The sequence below is a fragment of the Ursus maritimus genome, unplaced genomic scaffold, assembly GCF_017311325.1.
Source record: "Ursus maritimus isolate PB19 unplaced genomic scaffold, ASM1731132v1 scaffold_10, whole genome shotgun sequence".
NCBI classification, from domain to species: domain Eukaryota; kingdom Metazoa; phylum Chordata; class Mammalia; order Carnivora; family Ursidae; genus Ursus; species Ursus maritimus.
This window is the reverse complement of record NW_024423344.1, coordinates 17,064,332-17,085,531: the sequence shown is the minus strand read 5'-3', so window position 1 is coordinate 17,085,531 and position 21,200 is coordinate 17,064,332. Positions and strand designations below refer to the sequence as shown.

At 38.4% G+C, this 21,200-nt stretch overlaps 1 protein-coding gene across 6 annotated transcripts in view; it reads left to right on the top strand.

Moving 5' to 3' along the window:
- TRPC4 (transient receptor potential cation channel subfamily C member 4) overlaps window positions 1-21,200 on the top strand; it is a 143,023-nt gene that overhangs the window by 96,813 nt on the left and 25,010 nt on the right. For all 6 annotated transcript variants that reach the window (XM_008692264.1, XM_008692262.1, XM_008692261.1 and 3 more), the window contains 2 exons: window positions 9,608-9,747; window positions 19,369-19,682. In XM_008692264.1, coding sequence (XP_008690486.1) covers window positions 9,608-9,747; window positions 19,369-19,682 — 454 coding nt within the window. The remainder of the gene's footprint in view (window positions 1-9,607; window positions 9,748-19,368; window positions 19,683-21,200) is intronic.

Genomic DNA, 21,200 nt, shown 5'->3' with positions numbered 1-21,200 from the left:
GATGGCCCTGACTTCATGGCTCTCTTGCCACTTATTCCAAGTGTTCTTTCAAGATGGACCTTGGGGTTGAAGCGCCAGGTGGTTAGTTAACAGATGTGGTCCTACTGCCTCTTTATAAGCTCTACAGGGAAGGGTGTGGCTACGATTTTCTGTAAGCTCTCTTCAGATTAGGTAGTGGGGGCTCATCTTTATCCCTGTTTGGGGTTTCAGTATAACACTGAAACAGGACAGAAGCTCCCCTTAACTCGGCACCTTTTTGGGGTCTAGCAGAATTTGAGTCTCTACTGAGTAAAATAACTACATCTAGATTCTTCTAAGCAAAAGCAAAATTTTCACTAGAAACCACTTTATTGTTCCCTGATTTGGTGGGGGTGGGGCACCTCTAGCAGGGAGGAATTCTTTTTTTTCTTTTTATGTACATTGATTTAGTGCCATAGCATAGAACTCAGTGTTCTATTAAGAGATTTCCGAGGTCAGATCCCTTGACTGGCTCTTGGGCTGCCATAACAAGCCCTTGGAGGTTGCCCGAGGTGAAAAGGGGACTCGCTTTTTGTTTGGGGTTATTTATCCTTTGTGTAAATACCGACAGCAAGAAAGAACAAGACAAGAGGGCTGTTCACACACTTCTCACCTGAAATGGGGGCTGTTAAATGTGGTGGCTGAGGTCTGCCTACCTCATCTTATCTTCACAGCCAGCTTCACATGATACGACATAATCGGACACTCAAATAGCCCTGACGAAAACTGTTACGGGAAAGGTAGGGAAAAAAATACTAAAAACTTCCAGGCATCCACAAATATCTTTCAAAGGAAGTTCTCTGACTCATTTGCACTGTGATCTTTCCTTTGCTGGTCCCCACAGTCTTGACATCCAGGCTGGTAGTTAGACCTCCACCGTGACTCTGAGAAATCATGTCATCTGTTTATAAACAGCAGAAAGCAATTTTGAAATGTTCCCATTGTGGGAACAGGACAAACATTTTGTGACAGAAGCTCCCTGAAGCTTTGTTCTCTTCAGACTAGTTACCACAAACGGTTGATCTGGATGCATATTTCAGCCAGTTAATAGCACCCTCTAGCTTTTCTAAAGGCTGGTTTCTTCAAAAATTTCAGTGAATGTCGCCAGAGCAGAGGAAACTTGGTATTTCACTAACGTGCTCATAAGAAATAGAAATCAATAGTTCTCAAACCCGTATGTGGTGACTAGAGCTCTATGAAGCTCTAGTCCATTCTGGTGCTCTAAAAACACAAGATCCCAAACCCCAGTAGCCAACCAGCACTGACTGACGGTCTTGTTTACAGCTCAGGGTAATAAATGATGGTGCATGGGGCGCTTGGGTGGCTCAGTCGTTGAACATCTGCCTTTGGCTCAGGGTGTGATCCCAGGGTCCTGGGATCGAGCCCCACATCGGCTCCTCCACTGGGAGCCTGCTTCTTCCTCTCCCACTCCCCCTGCTTGTGTTCCCTCTCTTGCTGGCTGTCTCTCTCTCTGTCTGTGACTTACGAAGGTCAGAAGTGAAAGAATTGTTTTGTGTGATCCAGAACGTCAGATTTAATGTCTACTCTTTGAACGCCAAAGGAACTGTAATATCTCTGAATTGTGTTTACTGTTTCCCTTCTTAGAAAACCTTAGAGGTCATCTAGCCCAAGCTTCCAATGAAAGTGCCATTTTCTTGAACCCATCTAATAGCAACAGAGTCTGCTCAGATATTAAAAAACTCCAGGTTAAAATGTCTTTGTACTGAGCTCCTAACTAGTTATTTATAACTGTTTTCTCATAGTTTCTTTATTCCCTTATATGATTATCCATAAAATATTTGAAGTTACCCATTTTGGTGACTGTTAATAATTACATTTGGCTTTCCAGCTTGGGAGAAGCGAGGAGAGAGCTAACAATTTATCAATAAAGGGAAATAAGATATAAACACTGGCTAGTTAGCAGGTATTTAAAATACATTTCATTTTATAATACACACAGATTTGAAAACAACAGAATAACGAATTCATAGAATTAGAATGCCCTTTAGAGATCAGATGGAACAGGTTTGCACCTACTTCTAGAATTTCTCTGGAGTCTGAGTGATGGAAAACATTCCAGGCTGTGCATTGGAATCTTGACCCCACAGGGTGATCCATTCCAGTTTTGGAATAGCTGATTGCCAGAGAATTCTCCCTCACATTGGGCAAGGAGGTTTCTCTCTGTAATTTTCATATTAAAGTTCCAATTTGTGCTTTTGGGGTCAGACCAAAGGAAGTCTGTGTCCTCTGGTACTAAACAGTTTCTAATATTTCTTGGAAGCTATTGTGATGACTGATTTTAGTAAAATTTGATAATCCAAACAGGAAGAAGTAATGCCCGGCTATTCATTCCGTTGGGGTAGCTGGTATGATTTGCATGATTGTTGATTCTATATATAGAATTCTGTGTATAAGCCAAACCTGTCTTCCTTTGAAATGAGGTAATGAACACTAGGACACTATTGTCTAAGGTTACAAAGCTGATTACCAGTTGAGCTAAGCCTAGCACCTCACTCACCTGATAGAGTCAAATCCTTATCTCTGGTGCAAATCCACTTGAAATGCATTTGTTCAGTTAATGATTGCAGTGCACACAGCTACTCATCTCCGGGAACTGGCGAAGTTTCAAACAAAACAAAACAAACGAGCCACATTGTGACATCTCAGAAATAAGAAAATATTGTTTAAGAGCACTGCGTAAGGAGCTTGAGATCGGCTTTCTTTCTTAACTGGTGGTGGAGCTCTAGTTACGCTGCCTCTTTTGGCCTTAGTCTTCTTGTGTAGATTGTGGTTATGTGCGGGCTTCTGAGAGTGTCCCCAGGCTCATTGCGAAAAATCACCACACATGAGGGGAGGAGGGGGGTTCCAGCATACCTAACGCTTTTCCTCATTGGATAATATAAATTGTAAGTTTCCCACAAGCTCTAGAATCAGACAGAGCAAGGATCATATCCTACTCAGGTCTGTTACATTCCTTTCTTCAATATGGAGGCAGTGATCCTCACCTCCCCAGTTATGCCCCTATCTTATCTGAGCTCTCAAGAGAGACTTCGTTCTGAAAGAAACCTCAAAGGGGAAGCCAGGAGATAAACACCACATTCAGAACAAAGCAATGGTCTACAGCCGACTTTAAAATTCACATTATAGTTAAGAGTCTGAAGTTAGAACAGTCTCTTAACCATAGAGAACAAACATGGCTACCAGAGAGGAGGTGGGTGGGGGGATGGGTGAAACGGGTGATGGGGATTAAGGAGGGCACTTGTCGTGATGAGCACTGGGTGATGCATGGAAGTGTTGAATCACTATATTGTATACCTGAAACTAATATTACAGTATGTTAACTAGCTGGAACTTACATAAAAACTGTTAAAAAATGCACACTAAAATCAGTTCAACTGATGTCAGTCCTTACCAAGTTATTAATTTAAATCTAACTTAAAATTTAAAAAAAAACACTTTTAGAATGAAAATAAATAACCATTTCTAGTTTTCACTAAATGATGATAGACTATTAAGTCTAATTCACTTTTATTTCTTCCGAAGTTTTATGGCAATTTTCAAACATCCTTGTCAGCAATATATCACAATTGAAATTTTATTATATTTACGATATATATTTATACATTTCTTTATTTTTAATCTATCCCTATTTCCTGTCACCATCAATCTCTCATCATTTTTGCTGCCTTCAAGTTGCAGCATTACTTTCTTTTTTTTTCAGGGCACAGAGTTATAAAACATTGACAAACACACACAATCACATACTACCATCACAATCAAGATACTAGACAAGGGCTGAAAACTATGACCCAGCAGGAAAATATGACCCTTTGACTGTTTTTGTTTTTTTTTAATTTATGTTTATTTGAAAGAGAGAGAGTGAGCTCACGCAAGCAAGGGGAGGGGCAGAGGGAGAGAAAACCCAAGCAGACTCCTCCTCAGGCTGAGCCTGAGCCCCATGCCCTGGATCCCAGGACCCTGACCGAGATCATGACCTGAACCAAAATCAAGAGTCGGATGCCTAACCAACCGACTGCGCCATCCAGGCACCACCTGACAGCTTTTATAAATAGTTTTATTGTAACACAGCCACACCCATTCATTTACTGCAAAGCCTAACTTATTTATTCTCTGGCCTTCTGCAAAATAAGCATGATAATTGTCTATTTTTATAGATGTCCTTTATCAAATCAAGAAATCACCCTTCTATTCATACTTTGCCCAAAGTTTTTATTATGAATGGATGTTGAATTTTGTCAAATGCATTTACTGCATCTATTGAGATCTCTTTTCCCCAATAGACTGTGGATGGCATAAATCACATTGATTGGTTCTTAAATGTTGAAACAGTCTAGCATTCCTGGGAAAAACAGTTATGCAACTTTATATACTGCTCTATTTATTTTACTATATTTATTGAGGATTTTGGTGCATATTCATAAAAGTTATTAGTGTGTAGTTTTCTTTGATTGTATTATTTTGTCAGACTTTTTATCAGAATAACATTTGCTTGCCTCTTGGATGTTTCTTCCCCTTGCATTTTCTAAGCTGTTTGTTGCTTGTGTTTTTAGCACTGGCATTATGTCTTCCTTAAATGTTTGGCAGAATTCACCATGAGGCGACTGGACCTGAAGTTTTCTTTGGTGGAAGGTTTTTAACTATGAATTCACAATACTTTAAATATAGGACAATTCAGGTTACCGTGTACTCTTGAGTGAGATTAGAAGTTAGTGTCTTTCAGGGAAAATGTTCAATTCATTTAAACTGTGAAATTTGTGGGTATCAAGTTGTTCATTTTATTCACGTGTTGTCTTTATAATGTCATTAAGATCTGTATTGATGCCCCTCCTTCCACTTCTGATTGATCATGTATTTCTTCTCTCTTTTTTTCTTGACCGTGCTGGCTAGAGTTTTATCAGTTGTACCGATCATTTCAGAGAACTAGATTCTGTTTTCCTGAATTTTTTTCAAGGCTTATGTTTTAAAATTTATTGCCTTCTGGTTTTATCTCTTTTACTTTCTTCTGCTTGTTTTGGGCTTAACATGTTTGCTTTTCTTTTCATAGTGTCATAGTTGAAGCTGAGATCACTGAAACTTTTCTTCTTTTCTAATAAAGTCTTTAAACCTATAGATTTCACTCTAAGCACTATGTTAGCTGCATCAGAGATTTTTGGGGGGTTTATTTCATTTTCAGTCCTTTCAAAATATTTTCTAATTATTGTGCAAATTCCTCTTTGACCAAGTGTTATTAGAAGTATGTTGTTTAATTACAAAATATTTGGGGATTTTCCAAATACAGTTCATTATTGATTTGTTGTTTATTATGTTGTCATAGAACACATTTTGTATGATTTCCACTTGTATAAATATGTTAAGGTTCGTTTTATAGCCCATGATACTGTCTGTCTTGGTGAATACTACACATGCAAGCACTTGAAAAAAAGTTGTGTTCTGCCATTGCCAGGTCGTTGATGATGTGTTTCAGGATTTCTGTATTCCTACCGCACTTCTGCCTATGGGTTCCACAGAGAGGAATACTAAGGTCTCCATCTAACTATATCTGCACCTTTCTCTCTTTGTTGTTTCAATTTTAATCATGGCATCTTGCATTATACGGTTATGTTGTTGGCTGCATTCTTATATTGGCCTTTTCATCCTTATGTTAAGTCATATCCTTCTACCTACCTGGTAACACTCTTTCTTTTGAAATATATCTAGTTATATTAATATAGCCAATCTAACTTCCTTTTTTTTAGCTTTCTTTTGATTAGTGTTCACAGTGTCTTTATTATTCCTTTATTTTTAACCTGTCGATGAATTGTAATATAGTTTTGTTTTGCATTTTTATATACGACTATCTCTGTTTTTGAATTGGTGTGTTTAGACCATACATTTTTTCAAGAGCATACATTTCATTCGATGTAATTATTAATACTGGTGGATTTGAAATCTACCCCATTACTATTGTTTTTCCTATTGGCTCTGTCTGTTCTTTGTTGCACTTGCCCCTTTTTTCTGCCTGTTATCACATTGAGTATTGCTCATAATTTCATGTTTACTTATATTTCTGGCTCTTTATATATTTAAATATGTATATATCCATATGTGTGTGTATGTGTGTGTGTGTATATACATGTATATGTGTGTATATACATGTATATGTGTGTGTATACATGTATATGTGTGTATGCATGTATGTGTGTGTGTATACATGTATACGTGTGTGTGTGTGTGTGTGTGTGTGTATTTTAAGTAGGCTCTCCATCTAGCATGGAGCCCAAAGCGGGGCTTGAACTCATAATCCTGACACCAAGACCTGAGCTGAGATCAAGAGTCAGATGTTCAATCGAGTGGGCCACCCAGGCACCCCTACATTTAAAAATATTTTAAGAGAATGCCCTAGGGTTTACAATATAAAATTTTAATTTGTCACAGTCTAACTTCAAACAATATTTATTTTTACATGTAGCGTAAGAACTTTATGATATTATGTTCCTAGTTCCTCTTTATCAGCGTCTGTGCTAATGTTGTCATTTCACTTTTCCATGTTATATATGTCATCAACCACAATACTCTGCTACTGTTTTTGCCTTAGGCAGTCAGTTACCTGTTAGAGCGATTCAAAAAGAAAAAATATCTTTTACATCTATTTTCTTTTTTTTTCTAGATTTTATTTATTTATGTGACAGAGAGAGAGACAGCCAGTGAGAGAGGGAACACAAGCAGGGGGAGTGGGAGAGGAAGAAGCAGGGGAGGAGCCCGATGTGGGACTCGATCCCGGAACACCGGGATCACGCCCTGAGCCGAAGGCAGACACTTAACGACTGCGCTACCCAGGCGCCCCTACATCTATTTTCTTTTTAACCATCCCTGGACATAGGTTTTCATCTCTTGATGAAAAGAATCTTCAATTCTTGCAGCATAGTTCTCACGGCAACAAATCGAGTGTTTGAGAAAATGTCTTTCAATCACCCTCATTTATTAGGGCTATTTGTGCTGTGGATAGAGTTCTGGGTAAACTTTTATTTTTTTTTTCTTTCGGCACTGTAATAATGTCACCCGTGTTACGTGGTTTCAGACAACAAGTTTGATGTCAGTCTTCGATTTCTTCCTTTGAATGCAATGTCTTTTATTTTCACCCCACCCCCACCCCTGATGCCTTCAATATTTTCTCTTTATCTTTTAAAAACATTTTGAATCTAAAGTATCCAGGTGTGTATTTGGAGACAGTATTTATTCTGCCTGTGCAGAAGGCCAGACAGAAGTACATAGCACTGATGCCTGAAAATGGACGTGCCATTTTCTTCCACGAGAACATCATGCAGGAATTTGGGGCAATATAGTCAGGAGCTGAGCCCGATTTGAGTTTCATTGCTACAATCAGTTTCACAGCACCGTATACTCTGCTTCGGGTGATGTATGGACTGCATGCCTGTGCCCCCTCCGAATTCATATATTGAAACCTTAACCCCAATGTGATGGCATTTGGAGGTGGGGCCTTTGGGAGGCAATTTAGGTCATGAGGGCAAAGCCCTCATGAATGAGGTCAATGCCCTTATACAAAGAGGCCAGAGAGCTAGTTGCTCTCTTTCTGCCATGTGAGGATAGAAAAAGAAGTCAGTATCTACAACATGGAAAAGGGGTCTCACCAGAGCTTGACCGTGCTGATACTGTGATCACAAACTTGCAGCCTTCGGAACTATGAGAAATCAAGTTCTGTAGTCCTAAGACACCCACTCTGTGATACTTTGCTAGAGTGGCCTCGACTGACTGAGACAAGTAGGCAAGAGTGTTATTCTCAGAATTCCTGCTCCACCCACATCTTTTGGCCTCCTCTGTGCACCTGTGCCTCAGAGGGGTTCTCTCTCCATGCTCTTGCCACTCCTCCAGGGGCGGTCAGCTTCTGATTGCTACCTGGTGATGTGAAACAGGCAGATCCTTTGTTGTCCTGGTCTAGGGTCAGACTTTGGTAGGACGATACCTGGGCATTAGGGATGGAGGTTCTCAGGGCTCCATACCTTACTACTTACGGCAGTGACACTTGGCAGGTCATGTGCAGAATTTCCTGACCTTCCCCTCGTGGCAGGAAACTTCAGATGATACTGGTGTAAACCCTTGGCCCAGGACTGTTTCCTGCTTTTCCCATAGGGCTCATGTGTTGTGCTCCTTAAGGAAGAGGAGTACTCCATGCAAAAGAGCATGCAAGGAGCTGGAAACTCCCCTCGGGTCTGTGTCCCAGGGCTTCTATCTTCTTGTGCTAGTTCAGACTCAGCCTTTAGAAATTTGTTTAATAGGGGCGCCTGGGTGGCACAGCGGTTAAGCGTCTGCCTTCGGCTCAGGGCGTGATCCTGGAGTTCTGGGATCGAGCCCCACATCAGGCTCCTTCACTATGAGCCTGCTTCTTCCTCTCCCACTCCCCCTGCTTGTGTTCCCTCTCTCGCTGGCTGTCTCTATCGCTGTCGAATAAATAAATAAAATCTTTAAAAAAAAAAAAGAAATTTGTTTAATAGTTTTTCTGGAATCTTCATACTCTCTTATATGATGCGTTTGTCTCTTAACGCCTGCACTCTGCCACGCGTGAGCTATGTTCAGCCTGAGGCTCTCTTTGGAGGATCCTGCTTTCCTTAAAAGTATAGGCTCTTTGCTTTCCCATCTCTTTGACAGGTTCATGAGAAGTTATGATTTTGTAGTTAATCTGATTTTTTCTTGCACTAAAGCAAGACAGATGTGAAACACTGTGCTACACATTCGATATTCCAGACTATTATTATCTTAATAGAGTCGTCTTATTTGCTTATATTAACATAGTTATGAAATCATATTTATCCTTTTAATATTTCCTGATTCTACACCCTTTGACATCTCTCTGTTTCATCATTGGGCCCAAAAATTAGATTTATAAATTTTAATAAGATTATGGAAATAGAATGATACATAGTGATACTTTATAAGAACTTCCTAGAATTTGAAAATTAAAACATTTCCTATTAAAAATATGACCATTATAAAGGAAAGGGATATTTATTTTCTCTGGATGTAGTTTCAAAGCTGTTGCTAGATATAAGGTCTTCGTATGAAACATCATGCATGCTATAACCGTTTTGTGCCCAGAACTGAAATCAGATCCCTGAAGTTGCTAATTGCTTACAAAGCAAAACAATGTATCCTGCTTGATGGAATTATATAGTTATGTTCACCAGACACACTGTTTTTTCATGAATTTTTGAGTCATCTCAACCCTGGAGTATTTGTTTATAAGTAAGTGTTACCATATTTTCCATGAGAAAAATAAATAGTTACAGAGAAATTACAGTTGATTCAAAAAAATTGCACCTTCTTATGAATGTATCAAATGAATAAAAGAAAGGGAAACTGCCCTAAGAGCATTCTCTACAATTAGCTCAGTGTCCTGTAAGTTTTAAAGTCTGGCTGAGACTGAATATTACTGTTTTTAGAAATAGATGTTTCATGTAGTGAAACAATATAGTCTCTTGCAGCTCCGAGATTCTATAATTTTTAAGTTGCATATCTCTGTTTTTAGTAATTTGATTGAAAATCACACTTACGATGAATCTTTCTGTAATTGCAGGTTTTATATGGGGAGAAATTAAACAAATGTGGGATGGTGGACTTCAAGATTACATCCATGATTGGTGGAATCTAATGGATTTTGTGATGAATTCCCTGTATTTGGCAACAATCTCTTTGAAAATTGTTGCATTTGTAAAGGTAACTATTGCTTATATTGTTGGTAAAGCATAAGTTCTGATAAATGTTGATACACTTTTGATTGCTATTAATTTTACTAATAATGTTACCTAGAGCATTATGTACATGTGATAGTCACCTCTTCATGACTTTATTGATAGATGGGTATAAAATACATAGATAATACCCAATTTATAGTCATAAAACAAATTTCACAATTTGAAGTTGTCACCCAATTTTGTTGCATCTAAATTGAATGATGCCTCGAAATTACTCACAGTAGCTGCTCTCACTTCTAATCCTTTTCATTTCTAATGAAATTGTACCTTAAACACTGCTTAAATTTTGGCACTGGGTGTTATACGCAAACAATGAATCATGGAACACTACATCAGAAACTAAGGATGTACTGTATGGTGACTAACATAACATAATAAAAGATTATTATAAATTTTGGCACCCAAAATCTATTTTTATCAGGTATAACTAACCGATAACATTACCTAGACAGATCAAAATATTACTCTTTCAAAGCACTGAAATTATTTCAGCTCAAACTAATATAGTTTGCTACAATTAGAGCAGAATATAATTTCTTTCTCTAATCCCATTCAACATGACAGTGCCTGAAATCTCATACACCCATCACTCCCCCAGATTTTGGACAATATCAGTCTTTTCCAAACCACAGAATTTATGTAAAACATTTTTGTTCTGCAATGATAATCGGGATTATTTTGTACTTTGGGGGCTATTTTTCAAACCAAAGTATTATCTCTTTCCTGCCTTTCTTTTTCCTTCTTTCCTTTTCTCTCCTTTAAAAAAAAAATTCTGTCAAAATGATTGGTGTATTAGTAAAAAATAAAGAGTGTCTAACTGGGCTTTATAAGAATGATTCATGCAATTTAGTGATCTGATCTAGAAAATGCTAACATGTAGGTGAACTCATGTTCATTTCATCTAGTTCTTCAAATAGCAGCCTGAGTTTCTTAGTGCCGTGTTCAGCTCTGTCTGGGTCAAAAACGCCCAAAGTCGGAAAGGCCATATTTTCTAGAATTTGTTAAAGTGTTGCCAGCACTCACCAAAACATTAGAAAAGATTATTGCCTACCAGTTTCATGGAAAGCAAGCTATATTTTAAGAATAGAATGATAATTTGGTAACTTTTCCTACCTGCATTGAGGTTAATGTCCTTGACGACCTTAACAGGGCAGAAGAAACTGTCTTAACCAAAGAGGTTATGCATCTGTGTAGGAGGTGGGCAGTCTGTTGTTAAGTGCGTATCTGTCCAATTCCTATTTTCTTTGTAATCCTTAAGTATATCTATAAAGTTGTTTTGGCCATCTGTCAGTGAAAAAGTAATATATCTGCATTTTTGTGGTCCCATACAAATATATATAACAAATATATACCAATATAAAATTCTGGTGTTATGGGACTATAGCAGTTCTCAAACTTTCAGGTGCAAAAGAATCACCTGGAAAGCTTGCTAAAACACAGATTCCTTTTCTCCATCTGCAGAAATTCTAAATTAGGAGTACCAGGGAGGATCCTAAATTTGCATTTGTAGTAAATCCATCAGGGGATACTGGTGTAGCTGATGTAAGGAAGACACATCGAATGATACTGGACTGTACAATTCTGTTCAACAGCTAAGAGAAGTACAGACTGGTCCAAAAAGAACTTCTCTCATGTATTTTTATATGCAATGTTTATACTAAGATACAGAATATTTTTATATATTACATTTATATGGTGTTTACACATAGTACATATACATTTTAATATATAAGAACTCTGGCATGTAGTGGGAACAATCACATACATTAATGAATACTTGTGGATTTTTTGGTCTCAGTTTTAGATACGGCATTTGAATTTTCTTAAAAAGTTGTAAATTCGTCATGTGCGCCATCAGTTTTAATGTGAAAATGTAAACATTGCCCCTTATACTACACCAAGGAAAAAATTATGCTTAAAATTCAACTCACCCACCCCATGTGATGAAGAGGGGGTAAAGGGGTAAAGAGGGGATGGAAAGTGCACAGAAATTACCTCAGATGACAATGATGTAAACAACATGGAATCTCAAGAAATACAGTTTGTTTACGCACTGTGGTCATAGGATTTCAGCTATGACTGTAAATGTTAAGTGTGGAATGTTCTTTCTGAATGATCAGTTGGTGTGACTAAACTGGAGTTTCAGGGGAGGAGTTTAATGGGTAGTGTTTTCTGGGCTCGCGTTTTTCCTCCAGCACTTACTAGTTATGTGAACTTGACCTGTTTCTCTGCCTCTCTGTGCCTCTTCTATAAAATAAGGAGACTAATAATTTCTACCTTGTGCTGTTGGTATGAGCAGTAAATGAGCTGATATAATTAAAATGCCTGTTATAGAATAGGCATGCATTATTAATTTTTCTTCTTTTTTGCTACTATGTCCTCCCCCTTCTTCATATACTATGAGCCCATTGGACTTGCCTTTTTAAATGTCTTTATTATGCCCCTTCATTTATACCTTATGTTAGTTGAAAAAAGTTTGAGCTCTGGATTCAAACTTGTTTTTATCACGTGAAACCTGTATGATTTGGGGCAAGTTATTTAATGTCTGCCTCAACATTATTACCTGTTGAATGATGATAATAATCAAAAGAACACTTACTTTGGGGGTCTTAAGGCTGACTTGCTGACTCAACCTTCCTTACCTTCTTTTATTTTATCATTTAATTTTTCATGCTAATTTTTAGATAATTTATAAGTTATTATTTCCAGAAAAGGTGCCATACTTGTGTACAAAAATAGACTCTGCTATAAATAAGGCAAACAGCCATTATGTGAATGAATCAGTGAGAATTTCTGGGACCACACTAACAAACCAGGATTTCATCGGTTTTCTGAGAATACGAAGAAGCCTGGGATATATCCCCTGTCTTAGGCAGTTCACAGTCAGGTGGAGGAAAGTGACATGCATATAAGTGAAAACCTTCCCATACAATAAACTCTACAACAGGGACTGTGGTAATAGGAAGGAAGGAAAGAAACTCTACTGGAGGTGTCTTGGAAGAGAGAGCCAGTGGGCATCTATTGGGTTCATGAATGTGCGTGAGCATTCCAGAGAGAAAAGACACAATGCGCAAAAAAGTCCAAGTGTATAAAGGAGGCCAATATCGAAGGGAAATGGTCCAGTAAATGAGGGTGAGGAGAGGATAGGAAGGACTTTTCACATTCTGCTATAGAATGTGGGTTTTCCTCTATTAGTAGAAAAGAGCCATTAATGAGATTTAAGCAGAGAATGAGTCAAATGACAATGAATGCCTGCAGTAGAGAAATGAACATAGGGGAGGCTGATAGAGGGCTGGATTTGAAACAAAAATTAGGAAGGAAGAGCCACAAGATAGGTGATTTATTAAGTATGAAATATGAGGTAGATGGTATCCCCTGATGCTGCTTCCTGGTAAATAGTTTGCCTGTTGTGGGGCAGCCAAGACTACCAAGGAGTTATAACTCAGATCTCTGTGGGATTGTACAGGTTCTGCCTCCACTCTGAAGGTGCACAAATGGAGCAAAACTTCAACCCTAGGTCTTTTTGGCCAAGCCATGGACCCAGACCAAAAAACCTGTCAGTCCACTGATTTATCCAGGAGGAGACAGTTTAGAATAGGTCTGGCAGAAGGGCCGCATTTGCTTAATTGGTTTATCCTTTTGTAATTCATTCATCTAGAGGTGATTTTAACAACAACAACAGCAACAACATACCAAAGGGTCCTTCTAACTAAGGCCGTGGTTTGAGCTCTGGTCTGTACTTGACCTGAGTGCCACTTACATCACTTCCTACCTGTGTGATTTGGAGCAAGTTACTGAATCTATACCTCAATCTTCTTATGTACAAAATGACACTAATAATCAAATCCTATAGAATATTTGTGAGGATTACGTTAACAAACACACCTAATGTCATAAGTAGAGCTTAATATAAATAGTTGTTGTTTTTAATTTTACGTTCCATGCAACAGCATTATATTGTGCAGGAAAATACAGTACAAAAGTATATGTGACTTCACCATTCTCCTCCTTTCATGAAAGGCTTTGTGGTGGTTCCTTAAATACCTCGATTCATGCACATTTCACAGCTCATGGATTGTAAGCTTTTTTTTTTTCATTTGCTTTTAATCCTTGAGGAAGGTTGGTTGACCATTTCCTCTTCTCACTATGTATGAAATATTAGTTAATGCAGAGCTTGTTGATGCCTAGACACAATTATAAAATATTACTTTATCTTCATTAGGGCTGGTTTTCTCCTAAATATTACCCAGTCCTTTTCTATATGTACAACTTGTCTCTTACATTTATCTCTAGTCATTTGGCAGTAATGATTAAATTCCTATGCCTGTTCCACTCTGTGATATAAATATTTTCAAAAATTAAAATCATTATGGATAAGAACATTTATTTTAAAAGTCATGATGGAATTGTTCATACTACCATTCTTCCAAATAGTTCTGAGTAAATAGCTCATTGAATTCTCCTATGCTTATCAGCTAGACAAGAGGTAAATATTGTCTCCATTTCACAAATGTTGTAACTGCAACATACTCCCCCAATTAGGGAAAGTTTTCTAAATATTCTTCAGTTTTATGGCATAGAGCTCTATAGAGATATAAATCCTAATTGTTTAAGCTAGTATTATCTATCACAGGAGAAAATCCCATGCCTTCTTATTGTCTTTCACTACTTCATTAGCTAACCAATTTGTAGTAGGGGAAAGGTTTTCACCTTATAAGTCAAACATTAAAACCAATATACATTTTCTATTTACTCTCATATGACAAATATTTTCATTTTGTATTAATTTAATTTTTTACTCATGTTTAATGATGGATTGAGTTTTCTAAGTCTGCATCAGAGACTATGGAGGTATAAATAAGCCGGTACCATGATTCAGTTCATCTTCCTCTTTCACACTACTGCTAAGGTATTCCTGACCTGGCGCCCGATTCCACTCAGAGTCATCACTAGCCCCAAACTCTCCATATTCCAGCTATGTTAAGATACTCACATTTCTACAAATGATTCATCTTTTCCAACAACCATGCTTTTGAGTATGTCTATGATTCTTCGCCCTAGAATGCTTTTTCACTTCCTATTATCTATAAAACACTCTATTAGGTGCCCGCTTCCTAAATGCATTAGACAGCGCTCCCTGCATGGGAAACTGACAGTTAACCAGGTTGAATATTCTCTTAGAGAGGTCTGCAACAAGTGAGCCTCTTTAAAAAAAAAAAATCTGAGTAAAAATGAAGGCTTAGAGCAAAACCGTACTCTGGTATATTTTACTGAAGAACAAATACTTGAAAGAAAGAGGAAGACAAAAATTGATGGTCCTAGGAAGACTTCAATAAATACAGTAGCTCGTGATCTTTCTCTTTCCTTTTTAAAAAAATTAATTATTTTAATTCAAGTATAATTAACATACTTGGTCTTTCTCTTTCAAGGATTATTCTATGACTGAAGCTACCAGCTCCAGTCAACAGGGTCCTAGTGTCCACTCCTCTGTGGTCAAAGAGTACCTGTCAAGGGAAAGATGAGCATTTCTTATTTAATGTCTGTTTTCTTCCCTCTATAATAAGCTCATATGACATAAACTGTATTTTATTTGCCTACCACTGTGAGCCCTGAAGATGTGTCTAACACAGAGTAAGCACTCAGCATATATTTACTGAACAATTAACAGCTGAAGAATGAAAATAATTGGAATTTAAATCCATTCTAGACAAAGGGCCTGATATTCATAGAAAGGAATTCTGGTGAGAATGTGAAGTAATTTGGGGAATGACCAGTACTAAAGGTTTGAGCCAGAGCATTAAGTACCAAACTGAGTACAAATGGCAGGTCAATGGCAAAAAGAAGACAGGACCCACATTCCAGAGGCTTCATGTGACATGTTGGAAAACTGGAATTTCATCTCAAGAACATCACAGAGCTCTTGAAGAACGTTAAGCAAGATTTGAGGTGGTCTGACTGGCCCTTTTAAAAGATGATTTTGGAGAAAATGGATGATTGTAGAAATAAGGTCCAGGGCAGGGAGAGCTATTAGGAGGCTATTATAATTTCTGTGGGAAACAGGGGAACTTTTATTTTTTTAAGGTTTTATTTATTTAATTGTCAGAGAAAGAGAGGGAGAAGCTGAGCAGGGAGCCCATTGCGGAACTCCATCCCAGGCCCCTGGGATCATGACCTGAGGCGGAGGCTTAACCGACTGAGCCACCCAGGTGCCCAGAGGAACTTTTCTAACCAGCAAGGATATCAGTGAAGACTCAGAACCTCAAATTCTGCTTTGGGTGATTTGTTGCCACTGACTAAGATCAGAGAACATACGCGGAGAGAGAGTTTGAGGAGGAACAGATCATGAGTCCCAATGCTGGCCTGTGAGTTTGAGATGCCTGCGAGATATCTGTGTGGACACGTCAACGAAGCAGTAGAATATAAAATATGACTGTAAAGGGAGATGTCTGGGCTGGAGTTGGAGGACTGGGCGTCATCAGCACATAACTGCCAGTTGAGATCGCTGAAAACTTCCAGGGGGAGTAGACAGAATGAGAAGAGGAGAGGCTTGTGAAGCAAAGTCAGTCTTTAAGGAGCAAGTGAGAAAGAGGGACCGGCAAGGGATCCTGAGAAGCGGCATCACCAATGGCAGGAGGCGAACGTGCAGAGATTAAATAATGAATATAGATTTTGTGAAGAAGTTTTAGAAAACAGAGCCAAAGAGAAATTTTAAATTCAAGTTAAGTTTTTCATTCCTAATAATAGAGTTTGGAAAATACATTTAAAACTGAAGAATTAATTTTTCTCTTCGAGTTCAAAGAACGCCGTAGCTTGTAAGAATTTTTAAAAATTGCTCTGTAAAACCATGCCTGTATTCAAAAGCCGAAGTGAAATGTATAACGTGAAGGACAGGAGAAAAATTAAAAAGCAAAATTTAAAAGAACGACATCAAGAGATCATTACTAAATGTTTATCTCTCTATTGAATCCTGACAGAAGACGAGGTTTCTGGATCAGAGAACAGACAAATTATTTACTTACATAACGATCTTCGCATTGGTTCTTTATCCTCCAGTTCCCCACAGGGCAACAGATGAGAACCAGATGTACCCTTTGCACACAGGAGTTTGTACCACAGGAGGGGAACCGGGAAAATGGGAACCTCAGAGCTTACATAGTTCAGCCATGCCAGCTGCCCATCTTCCTCCTGGAGAAAAAGAAAGACCTTAACTTTCTAAAGTGAACGAATTCTCTCAGGGGAGGCAAAGGTCCCTAGTTTTATTATCCTTAGAATCTAAGCAGATGGCTCCAGGGGAGACGTTTCCAAATCTCTCAGAATGTCTCTATATTTAACTTCCCAGGCTTATTTGCCATTCAGACATCTTTTAACAGCCACACAATGTTTTGCTCAGGAAGCCCTGACCATGCATAAATGCGAACATATTCACATAGCATTGTTTCCCAACAATTACCAGAAGTGCTAGACTCTGAAGCAGACTTGGGTAATTATACTGGGGCAGAATCTAGCATCTCGTGATTTGTAAAACGGAAAGCCTTCCTCTTGATTTCACAAGTCCCAGCTGAGACAGTTGGCCAAGAAGCGATCTAAAGTACCACGTCACCCTGTGATGATAGATTTTATATGCCACTGCCCCCAACTGCCTGTGAAACCTAGAACAAGGAACAGCATCTCCAGGAGATTGGATAATATCAAAGGACCCTTAAAGATTGAAGAACATGTAATCTCTGTTCATTTCCGGCCCCATTAGTCCCGGATGGAATTTATCACTTTCTCTCCTCTATTCCCACAGCACTTTGTGGGTTAATCTCTTCGAGCATCTTTATTACTAGGTGTCCCTACCATCCTCAGTGGACAATATGTACTCAATGGAAGAAAATGTTGCTTGGGCGCCCATTGCCTGCACCATTGTGTTAAATGTTATGAGGAATTCCAACAGTCACATCCTTAAGAATGCTTACTGTGTCGTATTTTGTACATTTTGAGATATAGTCTTAAACCGTATTAGCTTAGTGGAGAGAGAAAGAGAAATATATAATTAGCCATCAATGGGGGGCAGAAGGGATGTTCTCTACCTAAACATGTCTTTCAAGAGAAGTGAGAAAAAGGTGAAGGTGATCTTAGTCTTTGAATGAAAAGGTGCTTTGTACACGGGGAGACCAAGAGAAGAGAATTAGGTAGTGGTTGATACCGCAAACCCTCAGTTTGATACTTGTTATAATGAATAAAAAATAGTGTTTTTAAATGTTTATGCATCTTCAATGATTAGCTGTTTTATGGTGACGTTAGCAATGCTCAGGAACAGTTATCAGCATGTAAAAACAGGAAATAATTTCCCTCTAGCTCAAACTTGATTGTTTTAAATTGTCACTCAAGCAAGAGTCTGAGTGTTAAACAAAAATCAGAAGCTTGTGATGTATTTCCTCCCCAGGGAGATTAAAAAAATACTATCTATTAGTTTCAAGAGAATTAATTAACATTTGTAAAGGTCTTTGGTATAAAATACAATAAAAACAATGGACATAGTCTGATACTCTGACGGGACTCAGAGAGAAAAAGAACTGTTTTTTCTAACATGATTATTAGGAGAAAGATCCAGTTGTCTAGACATATTTTTTAGGGATGTGTATGAAGAAGAGAATTCAATTTATTGTTTGGTTCCTACACAGATTTAATTATCGATTTTTGTAACACAGTATTACAAAGAGCATATTTGATCTTTTTTTAAAAAGGGATATAAATTTACCTCAGTAATACAAAGGATAAATTGCATTTTGCTTTTTATATAGCTCAGTGTCAAGATAATTCGAAGCTGGCATTTTAATTAACTTACCTTTTAAATATTATCCTTTTAAATAATTTCTTGTCAAAGTTTAATAAAATACCATTTCTCTTAAATCCCATACTTTATCTCATTAAGGAATGTTCAAATAATTATCATATGTTCTACATATTAAATATAAAAAAATTAACTCATTGACTTTCAGGATGACTTCCAAGTTGGGTTTTATCTGCATTTAGGATATAACAGATACAAGGCACCAGCAGTTATGCCCATACTGGTCATTACTATTTCCAGGGCAATGGACCAGTACTTCCACTCATTTATATGTAATTTGTATCCCGCATGCATTCACCTAGACTAGGCAAGTGTGTCAACTACAGTAAGTAAAACCATTGATGGTTTTGTTCAAAATTTAGTAGTTTTCCTTTATAACATAGCTTTCTTTGTTATCACGTTGCTGTCTTTTCCCCATATAAAATCAGCTTTTTTTCTATGTAACATTTTCTTTTCTTTTTTTAAAGTTCAATAAGAAAGGTCAAGGTCAGATGTAATTCACATTTTAACAAGTACTACAAATGACAAGGACAGACCAGGAAGGCCACTTTGATTAAAGCTTATAAATGATAAATGTCTTTAATAAACTCATTTTTGTGTAGATGACTATTGCTGCCACCATCACGAAGGACAACAGGCCACGTGCCGGATCACCTGCAAAAACATTCTGACCTGAACTTGGCATAGTCATATGTGTGTGTTTGTTTTATTTTCTCTTTATTTCTCTCTCTCTTTTTTTTTTTCCAGTACAGTGCACTTAATCCACGAGAATCTTGGGACATGTGGCATCCCACTCTGGTGGCTGAAGCTTTATTTGCCATCGCAAACATCTTCAGTTCCTTGCGCCTGATCTCGCTGTTTACCGCAAATTCTCACCTGGGGCCTCTGCAGATATCTCTGGGAAGAATGCTCCTGGACATTCTGAAGTTTCTATTCATATACTGCCTCGTGTTGCTAGCATTTGCAAATGGCCTAAATCAGTTGTATTTCTACTATGAAGAAACAAAAGGGTTAAGCTGTAAAGGCATACGCTGTGAAAAGCAGAATAATGCATTTTCAACGTAAGTTGAACAGACGCTTTTATTGGTAACATTGTGTGGAATTCAGAGCGAGTTACATTATGAATTTGAACCACGACAAGCGGTTGCAAAGCAAATTGTGCTTAATGCAGAAAACAGAATTAACGTGGCTTTGGATACAAATGGATCCTTCTGACATTAAAAAATATACATATCCGGTACATCTAAGTCTTAGCAAAATGGTTTTTTAAATGACCTCATATAAAGGAAAGCTACATATTCAGTTTTAAAATGTGAAATAAAGAGGAAACCTCTGCCCTATGGACAGTTTACAGGCACGTTAAAGCCAATCATGTGAGAAAATTCAAGTACTTCTCGAGCTTCCCGTGTTCTCCAGATAGGAAAGTCCCTTTCATGTTCTTTCACTCTCTAATTCCCTGCACAAAATAAATCGAAGCATGGAGGAATAGTCCAGACTAGGAACCCCAGGCTAACCCGGGCCACTATAATTATGCACACGAAACTCTCTGTGCCCTTACACCTGGTGAGCGATAGGCCTCGCATAGTGCCAACCTCTCAGGCAGGTTTGCTGACAGCTCGGGGTCATGGCCCGGTGTCTGATGCTCACACGGTCTTCACAGCATACACCTCCGCACACCTGCGTCCACTTCTTCCCACTGTGATCACCAGACAACTGTGATAACAGTTAATTAGCAGGTGAATGAAGAAGTTAGGTCGTGTTCCTCTACACGGTACCTGCAAGTGAACACTCGGTCATTTTATAGGTGACTGAAGATCAGACCCTATTCATTGGCCATTATAGAATTTCATGTTCAATAAGACAGTGCAATCATTTCTCAAGTGGGAAAAAACCAACACCTTCATATAAACTAAGTCACTTGTGGCTACAGTATTCTTGCCGATTCACTTCTGTGTCTGTTTTATCTTTGATCCCAATGTTTCAAACTCCATTTTGATTAATTGACATCTGCTTCTTTGCACATAAAATTTTAGTCTCAGCCTTAGCTGCCTCAAATCCTTTCAGAAATAGATTTGATACGAACCCTGAGTCATAGAGGAAACAAAAGGTCATTGCAGCTTCCCCTTGTCCTTTCATGCCTTGCTCTCACCTGGAGCTCCCCAGCCTGACCCGCTTACTCAGCCCTGTCATCTTCCTGGTACCCTTTTGTGACCCTGGACAAGAGGGATTCAGTGATACCCCTTGTGGCTACGTCCCTGTGACGGGCATGGCCCTGCATTGTGTCTCAGTGTTGGTATCTGAACTTAATCTTTCCCCACTCGTTTGTGCTCCTCGATATGGTAATTTGCTCCTGGCAACTGAGACTAGGGGTTTACAATGGTCACATCCCACCAACCTCCGGCTTTGTGGAATAGAATTCAGCCTCTTACCAACATCCTGGATGCTGTCTGCTGTCTGTCTCTTGATTTCTGATGGAGAGAGCCCTTCTGCTCACCCCGCTTTCCCAACTCCTTTGTTACTTTGTATTGCGTGCCCTGATGCAAACCACTGGCCAACAGCCCCCTATCTACGTGTGTTGC